This window comes from Aulonocara sp. 'chitande type north' Nkhata Bay, linkage group LG2, assembly GCF_057382095.1.
Source record: "Aulonocara sp. 'chitande type north' Nkhata Bay isolate Kocher_YH1m ecotype deep benthic linkage group LG2, A_spYH_male_GT1.1, whole genome shotgun sequence".
NCBI lineage: Eukaryota > Metazoa > Chordata > Actinopteri > Cichliformes > Cichlidae > Aulonocara > Aulonocara sp. 'chitande type north' Nkhata Bay.
The window spans coordinates 32620922-32635166 of NC_141345.1; the positions used below are offsets into that span (position 1 = coordinate 32620922).

Here is a 14245-nt window from a genome sequence, read left to right on the forward strand (position 1 = left end):
GTGTTGTTACCAGCTATGATTAGATCGTAGTTCAGAGACCTCCAGCTGAAAGTGCCAACCAGTTCCACCTTCTGAAATCACACAAGCAATTTACTCAAAAATTGGATGAGATGTGAGCGCAATCTCATCCTATCCACTTTCCATCAGTCTCAATAGTATCAGAAGATATTTCTATATACTGTATTGGCCTTAGCAAAAGACCACCCTGATCACAACCTGGCTGCCACTTTTCAACAGCTGTTTCAGACTGAGAGTGAAGACTAAAAAAATGTGATCACATCATATTTGGTATCTTTGAAATCACATTAAAATAGCAAAAACGAGTTTTGCTAGTATTTTTTAATGCAAATTTATTTATAATCCTATTTTAATTCTTAAAGATGATGATAATGATAAAGGAATAATAGTTGTAAAGTTGAAAAAAAGTGGAGTTAAAGCTTTATTGTATCAAAAAAGAGATAAAACATATGACACACTTTGATGACTCAAAACTTAAAACCTAAAATAAGACAAAGAGCGACTGTGTCTGATCTCCTCAGACAGCTCGTTCCTGAGTTGGAGCGCCTGGCCTCTAAAGGCTCAAAGCCTCCACCTTTGAATTTCAAAAAATATCTCTGCTGGACATCTCAGGGTGTATTAAGGCTTATAAAGGTATTGTTATGCTGTAAATCTAATAAATGTCTGTCTATCAGAGACTATAAAATTAAACTATATGGAGATTGTAAATTACATCTTTATTGGTTTGAGTAGTCTTATAGCAGCTTTATTGACCTGTTTAAGCATATATATTTTATACCAGCTGAGACAGAAATAATGATAGTATTGGTTAATTTTCCAAAAGCATAAATTACAGTATTAACGTGTGGATTTGTTTATTAAACCATCACTAAACCTTTGTGAAGCAGCTGATGGAGCTACATTACTGTATTTTTTTTTCCTTTTTCCTTCACAGTCTTTAGCACTACTTTCAGCTATCAGTAAAATACCACTAAGTGCCTAATGTAATTTTCTTCAAGTCCCCAACTTTTGCAAATGTAATTAACAAGAAACATCCTGTTGGGTCTGGGCCAGTAGAGAGCATCATCAAGCAAGCAGCATTTAGAATACATTTGCATTTGTACTTCTATGATGTACTTTAAAGAGCTTACGCTTGAAACTAAGTGATATTATTGCACTATGAGTAAAAGAAATTGAGCGTTAATGCCTTCAAATCAGAGGTGTGGGATCCACTTCCCCAAACCTGGCATGAGTGGGAGTCTGTGAAACCTCAGTCATTTTCAAATTTATGCTGGTAGACCTTGTGATTCACAGGCATTTACACATTTTATTCTTCACCCCTCTCTTACTTTTCATTTTTGTTGCCAGGGTTTGGACTTGTGCCTTTCATGGCTCCAGAGGTCTCAACACACTTTATCCTTTCATTTTAGACCCTTGCATTTCTCTGCAGTAGTCGCAGATGGGAGGATGAGAATGGTATCTATCTATCATTGCTTTTTCCTCGAGAACCTACCAATGCTGGAGGCAAAGGCTTTAACTGACATGGCTCCAGACCACCATGGCCTAGTCTTAATGTCTACTTGGGATTCTGTAGGTGACAAGTCCTCCACTTATAAAAAGCACTCTGTGTCATAGTAAGCTGCTTTTCTATCTAGTCGTCCATCTTTCTGTGACCTCGGGATGTCACAGAGCAACTCCTGCCTCAGACATCCATACCTGCCCCCTTCCACAGCCCTGTTAGCTGTTATTTTCTTAGGTTTTTAAAAGCCTTGATGATCCTTTTTTTCTTCTTTTAATTCCAACACACTAATTAACACAGCTTTGTCAGACTGCCTGAGAGGTTTTTAATGATGGGATACTCAGGGGAACCTGGCTGATCCATGCTTGCGCTATACAGCTGTTGATTAATGGGTTGTTGTTGTGGGCCAGGAACATGCCATTTTTGTCACGACCCTCTTTCTTTAACACCTCCACACAAAAAATACATCCCGCCACTCAGTCTAATATGCACCAGTAGAAAAATCTATAAAGAAATTTAACATCTTATAATTTAACTACAATGAATTCAGGTTAACAGTCAGAAACACAGCAAGAGCACTGTGAGGAAATACAGTGGCTTCATTTGCATTTTCCAATACTAAAATCCATTCTATTTATTCAAATCATCATTTCATACTTCACAGTGATTAAATTTACACTCGCAATGACAATGATATGACAATGACATTAGCACTGTACATAAAGAAACCTGGTTAATTAGATCCTTCTCGTGTGCTTGATGTATTAGCTATGCAATGCATTCCCCCTTCATATGATTATTTTAAAATTATTTATTAATTTATCAAAAGAATTTTAATAAATGCCACCTGAAGTATTATAACTCAGAAAGATAAAGGTTGCAAACTTCTGAAACCTAATATGATGCCAGACATGACTTGGTATTTCAAAATGTCAATTATAATCTCACTGCAGGTGTGTTTGTACACACTTTACAAAGTATTACAAAGCTGGACTCTTAAATTCTACATTGATGCTAGATGGGATTATAAATATACATTTGAACTCAAACGTACAGTTTTTAAATTTAATGTTGCTGAAACAACAAAGGGATAAAATAATAAATCTATCTGATCGAGAAATCACTCATCTTTGGAAAAGAGAGTTTATTACAGAAATGTCTCTTTCCAAAATAAAAGCTATACTATACGCTTCTTCTGGGCTATATTCTCAGCAGCATATTAAACATCGGGGGTTGGGGGCCGCTGGTCTAAATGACTCGGGTAAAGTTTGTAGCATGTGTGCTTGTTGTTTTTGTCTGCTTGTCTTTGCACTAGGATGATGTCGGAGTAAATATGCAGTCATATTCATTGTGTTCCCACTAGTGCTGTCAGCGTTAACCTGAAATGACGTTAACGCCACAACACGGCAAATCTCCGTTAACGAGCTACCGCGGATCGCCCCGTGGATGGGGCTGGACGGCGTCAACACGTTAACGAGCTAACTGCGCTAACGCAATAGTTCCCACCATGTAATTGAGCATTGCATCCGACATACTGTTTTACTTTTGTCCATGACGCGCTTACCTTCAGGATCATACTTCACATGAAGACCAAAATAGTTCCAAAGGCCAGATCTGAATGAGGGTGGGGGAGGTTCAATTTGCCATGTTGCAACGAGCTTAGCTTCTGTCTTGCTAGCTTGCACTGCGCTCAGTGGATCTGCGCTCGACAGTGCAGCCTAGGCGGAGTAGTTGAACGCAGATCCACTGAACTCTCAACACAGACAGCATCGTCAGAAGAAAAGTTGATAAAATAAATTAAAAATTTTGTATTGTTCGATACATATGCGTACTGAACCGAAAGCACTGTATCGAAAGGTTCAATATCGATACAAGTATCGTTGCACCCCTAATAAATATATATATATATATAAAAACAAACTCTCTGCTGTTTGGATTGCTTGTTGGATATCTCGTTCTTGCTCCTTGCCAGGTGCATCACATGCACATGTTGCAGGTGTAGCTCCACATTGAGATGATGGTTTGTGTCACAGTTAAGCTTGTTTTCCTGCACTTCTGGACATTACCGTAGAGCTTGCCATTGACTGTTTGATTGTGGGGTACATAGTTACGTTGAACAGCCCTGTGAACATTGAAAACAAATAACAACCATGTTCATGGTCACGCTTTCTGCAGCTGACTCGTCTCCACGGACGATTTTAAAAATGGGGTCAGTTTCATACAAAATCTGATGTTCAAGTTCAAGGTTCTTTATTTGTCACATGCATAGTTATACAAGTATAACACACAGTGAAATGTAGCCTGACACGCTCCTCGACATGTGCAAAAATTGGGGGGGGGGTGTAGAGGAAGAACATTATCTATATATATATATATATATATATATATATATATATATATATACATACATATAGTATATACACTGGGTGAATGTGCAGTAGTAGCAGCAAGCAGGTGAATTCTGTACATTAATATGAATAGACATCTGACTATTTTACATGTTTGTGCTTTGTTCAAGTTTTGAGGTTCATGGTAAAACTGCACATGGTCAGAACAGGACTTTCAGGGTGCAATTGGAATGTAGCAGGAGTTATAGGAACAGTTTATGGCTGCAAAAAGAGATAAGATAAGATAAGATAACTCTTTATTGTCATTGCACAGTCATACATAGTATAGTAGTACAATGAAATTGGAAAACTGTCCTACGTCGGTCAGATAAACCAGAGCACTGACCAAATATGAATCACATATGATTGTTATGCTTTTTAGAGGTGTAGTAGTGAGACTCCAATCGTAACGTGCTAATTGACATAAAAGTCACATAAAATGTGATATTTAAAAAATGATTTTTATGGTTGGTGTATTCAGGATGATTGATATAAGGACACAGGTGTAGATTTGAGCTTCCTTTTTAAACAGCTTGTATTTACCGAGTAAAAAAGTTGTTTCACCAAACAAGGCACTCACAGAGTGATTTACAGTAAGCATATGGCACAAAAACAGATAAGCAAGGAGGATTGTAAAACTTATGCTCTTCACCCCACCCCAACTCTTTCTCTCTCACACACACACACACACACACACACAAAAGAAAGAAACAGATCTTTTGGGGGATTGTGTGCGCATCTGTGAGGATATTAAGCCTGAGTAATAAACTTTATTCAAATGATTGTACAAAATAATTGTCTCCCAGAGTTCTATGCAATCAGCATTGTAACTGCTAAGAGGCATTGGCATAAGTGGTGTGTCTGTGTGGCTGTGATTGGTAAGGTAACCTGAGTGCCATAAGAACCTTTGTGGCCCACTGTGGACAGTGTGTTGGCAGTTGGGTTGACGGGAGCTCCAAAGCCCGGGAGTGCTGTGGTTACCAGATGGCCATGGCAGTAATCTTCAGTCCTTTCACTCACCTGGCTGAGTAAAGACTTCCTCTAACCCAGTGCCCACAGGAAATGGTCTCTACAGCACGTCTGCCTTCTCTGCTTCTGCCAAGAGTCTTGCTTCCATCCTCCGCTCACATCTCTGAAGTCTGTTTCAGAAAAGAGAGGGGAAAAAAGGAGGTGCTGATTTGGGCCACAGAGGCTCAAAAAGGATCACTCAAAACAAGATGGCAAGATGGAGAGATTTGATGTCTCTACTTTAACTGCTGCCAGGTTGTCATCCTTATATGTGACAGGCTGTTGTGGAATGAATCATGCTGTATTTTTATGGATGCTCTGTAAACAGTTCATTGTCACTGTCCAAGTTTGAGTCACCATTCCAGTGAAAGAGTCTCCTCAGACATACTGCTATGCCTCTGAAAGGATTTATCATTGTTATGCTATTCAGAGAAGTCTTCCGTCTATAAAGGATTATTCAAATTCATTCTTCTGATATTTTCCATGTTTTGTGGAGCAGGGCTCTAACAAGTTGGCCCCCGGGTGTAGAGCAAAATTTGTGACATAATTCTCAGCCAATGCATAAATGCATATTATTAATATATTTGTGTGTTTTATACATTTATGTTAATTTATGGTTCTTGGAAGTACAATATGTCGGAGAGATATTTTTGTTTGTCTTTGCTTCAGGGTAGGGTAAACAAGTGAAACGGCAGCATGACAGTAGCACTGTGTGCAGAAATGTGCCAAGTCAGCTTTTGGAACAGTTTGCAGAAGAGAGCGACATTTAGCTTTTACCTTTTTTTATTTATTTATTTTTTATTTCTGTACACATTTTGTTTTCTCTTCTTTTATCCCCTCATCTCCTTCCTGAAAGGAGGTTACAGAAAATCAATAGCTACCAAGTGAACAGAGGTTCCCTCCCTTATTTATCTGATTTGTTTGGCTTTGTGGAGCACATTAACCTTATCTAAAGGCATTCGGTAATGCTGCAAATGCACTCAATCCTATTGATAGTTTATGCTAATTCTGAGCCATAAGTTCAGAACTTGTTGTCTTCTTGAAAACGTCTTGTTCAATAAGGTTATTCAGCTCCTCAACTGATTCTAATGTAAACAGCAGTAAGGGATGCAGAAGCATTAATTCATTTCTGTATGCTGTCTGTCTCTTTTCTCTTACACCATCTTTCAGTTCCTCCTGTCATCCGAGTTTATCCAGAGAGCCAAGCCAGGGAGCCGGGTGTCACTGCCAGCCTCCGCTGCCATGCAGAGGGCATCCCCAGCCCCCAGCTGTCCTGGCTCAAGAATGGCATGGACATCACAACCAAGCTGTCCAAACAGCTCACTCTGCAAGGTAAACAGGAGTAATGAGTTTACTGCAAGTGCACCTGTGTATTTACTTTTTCTGTAATTGTTTTTACCACCACTCTCACACTTTTTATGCTAATATCTGACCATGGTTGCCATCACTTCATGTATCAAAGAGGACTGGGTGACATAGATGATCACATGTTTTTCTGATATTCTCACACATTTGTCCTGTTAGTTCAGTGGCTGCTTGGTTGGTTCTTGTGACTAATTTTACTGTAAAGCTGTTTGTTTGAACCGGAGGCATTGTTAGATTGATGTCACCAAAAGATGCACAACGTCAAAGTCTTTTGTCCAAATTCTATATCAAACGCTCAGAAGTAAAGTTATCAAGTGTCACTTGATTCTCAGAATAAATAGTGAAGATTGCTTTTCCCCTCAAGTTGCTTTCAAAAACTACAGAGCGGAAAACTGTCCCAGATCTCACAGAAACACAGCATGTGCCACATTCTAACTTTGAACTCCCACCTTTTTGAAATCTCCCCGAAACAAACCTTTCACCCTTCTTCCAAACACATAACTGTTATATAATGGTAGCAGAGGATGGTAACATTGAAGTCACCTTTTATCTCTTTCCTGAAGGAAAATTGTCTTTTTATTTTTGTCTTTCCCTCCTGTTCTGTTGTCCCTCGCAGCTAATGGAAGCGAGGTTCACATCAGCAACGTACACTTTGAGGACACCGGCGCCTATACCTGCATCGCCAAAAATGAGGCCGGCGTGGACGAGGACATCTCTTCGCTCTTTGTTGAGGACTCTGCGCGCAAAACTTGTATGTATAAGTCATGATGTCAGTGTCTGCTTTTTTCTTTTTCTTTTTTATTCAGGGGGAAAATGGAGCCATGCAAATGGAGCCCTTAATAATTTATCCTGTCAGCTCTTAATAGTTTATATCCTGTGATGCTGCGATGAAGGAAGAGGAGTAATGGTGATACTATCTTTACTCTCTGTCTCTTGGCTTGAAAGCAGGGAGAGTTGTTCTTTTACCCTTTCATCCACTATCATGCCATTTTTGTTCCTCATATTGCATCTGCGTCTGCCTTGATACACTAGGGTTCAAACCAATCATAATTTCTATTAGTGCTGACAAGAATAATTTAATTAACTGATTAATTATTAGTTCCAGAAGTGACAAACATGCCTTTTCTACTTGCACTTTTTTCTGAAGAGATAAATTTCACCTCGGGTGTAGTCATTTTTCATCATTTTGAGACATTTGCATAATAAATAGTTGATTAATCTTAGAAGAAATGGTAGATTAATCGGTTATGAAAGTAATAAGTGCAGCTGTAATGTATTTATGAATAAATTAGTTGCTGTTTATTCTATAATCACAAGCATAAGGGAAAATCTTAAAATAAATCTTTGTTCTATAAAACACTACGTAAACCAAATACATTACATTTGCAATTATGTAAATGTAAAACATAATTTTTGATCCTGACATTTGATGAGGGGAAAACATCTAAAACCATTATCCACATCACCAGGTTTTTTGTTTTAATACCTTTATTAATTGATAAGGTAACTGTCAACTGTCAGCATGTAACTTGAGGACACTGATAATCATCGTATTCGTATTTGGAAGCTTTTGCAGTCTAAACAAACTCTTCTAATTCCTCTTCGTGAATGGAATCACACACTCTAATTAACGTTGACCTTCTTAGAAATGTCAAAATCTGTCTTTGGGGTCTATGACCAGTTGTTAGTGTGTTGTATTTTCCTGTGGGTAATTAGAGTTCCCAAACAACACACGCTTCAACTTTGCAATCCGGTCACACATCACGCACAAACTGTCCCACACCGTCACCTGCCAGACCCGGTGCGTTTAGATGCGATCCCTACAGTACGACACTTCCTCCGCCCCGCCTGTCACGCATCAGAGGATCATACTTGGTGAGGTCAGAAGTCACTCCTATGCTTTGAAGCCTTTGAAGCTCTACCGCGGGCAAAATGGTGCTATGAGTTAGATATAGCAGACCCTTTTGGAGTGAGTTCAAAGGGATGTCAGCTGACAGGCAGACAAGGTTGCACTACTACATTATGAAAGAGAAAGACAGGAAAAGACAGACTTTACTAAACATGCTGTTGTCTGTCTTGGATATCTGAAGACTGCATTCTTGACCTGTTCTGCTTTTCCCATGAGATTGTCCCCTTTATTTAGATACCAGTTAAGTGAGCAAATAGAAGCTGACTGTCTATTTTTCCTGAACTGGCTGCCTCTATGAGCCTGAGGCTAATGTGAGGTGTCAGCTCACAAAGCCTTCATTCCACAAACACAAACCTCTATTTCTAAAACAAATACACATCCATTTCACACATAAGGGGACACCCAATTAAAATTCACAAGGGAACTTTAAAATGCATGATTGTCAATTTTCATTGGCACTTAAGGTGTGGCAAATACACAAATGTCATTCTATTGATATCAGTGATTTCAGCATATTAATGGTCTATTTATTTAGTCAAAGACCACAAAGAATAGCCTTAAACCTGCATCTTTGCTAAGTGTCACTTCTATATAACCAAACCTGTTTTTACAACTAGAGAAGATTTTTTTTTTTTAAATATATTAAAAAGAAGATGCTCTTTCTGTTTGTAAAACTTGTCTAGTTTAGACTGGTGGCTTTTACCTGTAAAGTTTTGCTGGAACTCAGCTATTTGTTACCTTTTCTATTCTGACGTCAGGAAACACTTTCCTAATAGGTTTATGGGCTCGGTGGCTATTTACAAGTGTTATTAAATCTAACATGATGCTTATTTTGTCAGTCATGGTCCTATTATGGCATTCTAAGTGCTGCAAATCTCTCGAATTCTCAGGCAGGTCTACTCCCTGCTTGTCATGTCTGGTATGAAAACAAAATGATGGAAATGGGGAAAACGCCAAGCTGAGGCTTCAGAGTAACCTCTTGTTTTATGTCCGCCTATTATGTAGGGTCTATACAGCCATTACAATGGAGGGAGTCATTCATTTGTTTTAATAGGTTTTTATTCCTTTGCACTAGCATCCAGTATGGCAGCAGGTAGCATTTTCCCTCATTGGCAATTATCCATCCATCCCATTGTCCTGCAAATATTATTTTATTGACACCACAGACTGCAAGAAAAAAAATGGAACTTGAACCTATGGATCTACTTGTTCCTTGTGCTTTTTGTCTTGGTCTTGTTACAACTCATATGGAAAAGAAATAGTAAAAACTTATATGATTTACTCATGAAAGTGGCCACTTTCTCATTACTTTCATATATTGTTTTAGTAAGTATCCAAAACATACAAGTTTCATTATATAATTTTTCAAGGGATCTTATATCTGTTTTCATTCTTGTATGCTTTTCATACAAGTTTCACACAAGACAGATACAAACTTTATAAGATTTATATATATCTTTTCCATATGGGAAGTTACAAAGTGTTGTCACATGCCTGCAGGCCGGATATTGAGAAACTTGCAACTGAAGGATGAACTGAGTTGATTTTCAAGTTTAAAGACTGAGCTTACTGTAAGTCCTTTCTGTTCTTCTGAATGTGATCTCTCAGGAACTTCTGAAAAAATACTTTTCTTGCTATTATTCAACACCAAAACGCAGGAATGGTAGGATGTAAACTTTGCCTTCAGTTGACAGAGGCATACAATCCTGGGGTGGCAATTCTACAAATGTACACTGTAAGACAGAATTACTTTGAATGTATAGAAAACACTTGATAGTAGGTATTCAGCCTTACAGATGTAATTAGAACAGTTGAAACATGTCAAGTCAGAAAAATCCCTCATGCATGCAAACTATAGGATCATTAAAATAAAGTAACTATCTTACAAAAACTTCAAAGATCACCTGTAAAACTGGATTTTTTTCAACCCTTTTGTCTTTAACAGCCTATCATAATCCTGTTAGTTAAATTCATCTTGATAGCTTCTCTTCCCTTTGTCACCATGGTGTGCTTTATGGAGTATATGCAGCCATTATTTTCCAGACTGATTGCCATACTATATTAAATTATTATCTTTGTGCTTCTTTTTTTTTTCTCTTTTGGACAGTTGTAGCTCCAGTTTTGATCACAGGTGATTTAGTGTCTGCAGAGATGTGAAAGTTGTCTAATGTTGCTTTGAAATCTTGGATATCAAAGAGTTGATATTTCAGAAGCTGAAAAATGTGTCTAATTGGCGTCAACTCTGATATAACTCCCCTTTAATATCATTTGTACCTTTTGTTTAAGTTATTTTACATTTATGGCCAAGTTAGTTTTATGGGATAGACTTTATTGGTTGTATTTACATTGTAGTCAGCACACCATAAATTGTTAAGCAACAATGCTTATGAAACAAAGGTTAAATATCATCATTATAAAAGCTGCAATGAGCTGTAAAAACCCTAAAAATCCACCAGTTCTTAAAAGTGTGTGTGTGTGTAGTAGTTTTACCTTAATATCTGTGAGAACACTACTGTGGGGACAAATGATGTCAAATATAAAAATACCAGCAAGCTCTCTGAGTGGCCCTAATGTGATGAACACTGGCACATTCACATGACTAATGGTTTAACAGTTTATTCCAGCCGCTTTTTTGTTAGTCGTGCTGAGGTTGTCAAGCCAACAAATCTTTGCAAAAAAATTAAATCAACTCAATTAATATAAAAAACATTAAATAAAAATAATTAAATACAGACTGTTCGACACTAAAACATCACCTCAGCTTTCTTAGCAACAACAGCTTTTGATGGTTCTTTTTGCATAGGGACAAACATCGCGATAGGACACATCTTTTTTTTTTTCCTTACCTGACCAGTGGGCACAGTGGGCAACTGTCTTATGCAGCAGGATCAGATATGAATCAATTTTAAATCTGACAGTCAAAAGAATAGTGTAAGAATAGTGGAGTTAATAGTCCGGTAGATTTACTGGTAGCAAGGAGATGCTCTTTGTTGCTTCATATGGAAACTATAAAGAGAGCTCCCTCGCCTAAATTGCATACTAGTGGAAATACATCTGAAGCTGATAATTTCCTTCTGTGTGAAAAGTGACAATTATGGAAACTAACCTTCATGCATTATTCAGGGATAGATCCAAGAGGTTAACAATACAGGCATGTGCAAACTGGACAATATATACGCGCTGATCATGAGAATTATGCATGAAACAATAATAAACTATGATCTTGGTAATTCCTCCATTCATAACTTAATACAGCAGACCAATCAAAACCAGACATCATTCATCAATTTACACTGTAGATAAAACGCTGTCTTCTTCACAGAGAAAACACAAGTAGTCTGGTATAAGGGAAAGACAAAGAGGTATTGGATTCTTTAGCTTTACAAGTGTAATTAGTTTAATGGTCACACGAGGTCATGTCAAGTCAGATTTATTCCTAAAGTGCTTTTAACGCAGATCCATCACACGGTGCTTTACAGCTGACAACTGTGTGTTTGTGGAAAACAAAGTAAACTATTAAGCTGTTTCCACTCCATCTAAAGGTTTTCCTGGCTTGAGGGAAAAGGCGTGTAAGGTGTTGACTAATTAAACAGATTTAAAATGTGTTTTTAAAACAGCCGCATACTGAAATTAACTAACTCAAGAAAAGAGAATACACTGATACAACAAATGTAAGATATATGCACGTAAAACAGAAAAAAAACTATTATATTTAATGTTTCACGTGCAGCCTGTTAAGAAATAATAAATGAATTCGTCCCTGTGTTCAGATAATTTAATATCTGAGCATAGAGGAGAAAGGCTGACTAGTATAAGTTCAGACTTGTTTGTGTCTGTGCAGCTGTGTAAAAAGGTGAGACAAACACAAAACTCATTAAATCTGTGAGGGGGTTGCAGGTTTGAGTTTTGACCCCCTGTTGTCATTTGCATTATCTTGGTATTTGATTAGCCTCTGCAGATGGACAGATATTCCTATTGGGCTCTCCAATCAGAGGCTGCCACGGGTGATATTTCAGAGGAAAGCTACCAGCTGTTGTCAATACATCAGTGTTTAAGGCCAGAACACAGACACCGAGGAGTCTAAGATGCTCATGTGTATTGTAATCTACAATGTACTTGTACTTTAACACAACAAATTTAATCAGGTTTAGCTAGTGTCGTTGTACACTGCACCTGGTTTTACCTGAGAAATTGTCTGAGTAAATATTGAAATGTTTGTCAAGCAGCTGTTATTTAAAAAATATCATCATTGATTTATAATGATTAGTGCAAACAGATAATCCCAGGATTCATGCTTGGAGCATGCAGGGTTGTCTATTTTACTTCTAATGTGTGTGTAAACGGCGGTACGTGTGCAGTTCTCAGTCCCACTTCATGCTTACGTGCTCAGTTGACAGGCTTCAGGTTGAAGTTATTTAGCATATATTTGTCTATTAACCCATACAGGTTGATACTATTTTACATTTGTGTAGCTATTAGATTAGAATGTAAGCATATAGTACTTTGATACACTATTAATTCTCTATTATTAATTGATGCAGCTAAGGGACTGCTTGACAGCTGTCAGAAATAGTTCCCAGAAAATAGTTCCTGTTTTGTCAGACAGACGGGTATCCCTTTTGAATAACAGAATACTTTGGTATGCAGACTAGTTCACATCTGCAGGGTCCTTTGGCTCAAATCATCATACTTCCACCACAACCATGTTGACAGTTGATATGAAAGTGTTGCTATGGTGTTGGTGTGTGGCCGGATATCTCTACTTTGGTCTTGTCCGTCTAAAGGACATTGTTTCAGAAATTATGAGTTTGTTCAGATGCTACTTTTCCAACCTGCCACTTTCTTTTTACAGAGAAGAATCTTTTTCTAATTGTTTTGTCATTAACTTTAAATTTAAAATGCCTATTTTTTTAAGGATTGCTTCCTCTGACCTTTAAAACACAACTGAATGCTCCAGTCCAACAAAGTACCAAAACTTGTAGTTTTATATAGGTGGTCACAGTTACTGATGATCAGTAAATCAGTAGCAGCATCAGTCTCTTAATTCCTATAGAAGCAGCAAGGGTCTGCTTAGTTTCTCCATGTAGAGTTTGGTGGAAACTTTAAATTTTTCATTTGACGGTGTCCTTCTCAGCCATCCAGTATTTAATCTCTGTCTCCGTTTTACAAGAGCATGGTCACCCTTTTCTTCTTAAGCATGGAACTTTCCACCTTAGGCAACACAGTTTGATTCTTTCCCCTTCATTTCCAGCCAGCAGAGACACTGGCAATTAGACAAGTTGGTTAGACTTTACCTGTTCACCCCTTTTATCTTTTTGTCTCAAAGATCTTTTGGTCTGTCACATTGTCTTCTGAGTCTGAGCTTATTCTCCACCTTGATCTTCATCAGCAGCCTGCCAGTCTCTCTATTAGCAAAAAAAACCTGCCACAAACTTTTCACTACTTTTCAATTGCAGCAGCTGTTTGTAATAATAAGTAATTTTAGACTGTTTAGATAAAGTTATGATTAATGACCATCTGTGCCACCCACTTATGCCACATAAATCACAGTCTTTTCAGTTTTTTCCTCATTTAAACCCACATGCTGTAGTACATTTGGAGTGTGAATCTAGATTAGCTCCATGTGATATCATGTTGGGCCAGAGAGGCTCTCTAAAGTCATTGGCAGTTATTACCTATCCAAAAAACAGCATCTGGTTTCATAAGATAGTTTCAGGGAGACACTATGGGGATAAATATAAAGGGAAATTTTATAACTACTGAAGAAGTATTCTGTACAAAACCAATCCTAATTCTTACTGTGATTTAAATTTGCATACAGGTTTAGTCATTCTCAATTCCCTAAAGCCATTTAAAATAATGCCTATCCATAAATATACAAAGTAAACTTACAACTCAACTTTTTTACAGACCGAGGATGAGGATTTCTTAAAGGCCACAAATTATTCTCATTTTAAGTAGACTTTATTATATGTTTTCAGAGGTGACATACACGTCAGTAAGCACAAGTAGTCTGAATACAGTAAAAGCAAGTAGTTTGTTTCATTTTTTGATGTATTT

The 14245-nt window shown here is 37.6% G+C and overlaps 1 protein-coding gene across 1 annotated transcript in view; it reads left to right on the forward strand.

The window, feature by feature from the left end:
- fstl5 (follistatin-like 5) overlaps positions 1 to 14245 on the forward strand; it is a 197731-nt gene that overhangs the window by 150497 nt on the left and 32989 nt on the right. The window contains exons 9-10 of the mRNA XM_086259763.1: positions 6082 to 6243; positions 6893 to 7027. Of these exons, the coding sequence (XP_086115889.1) occupies positions 6082 to 6243; positions 6893 to 7027 (297 nt within the window). The remainder of the gene's footprint in view (positions 1 to 6081; positions 6244 to 6892; positions 7028 to 14245) is intronic.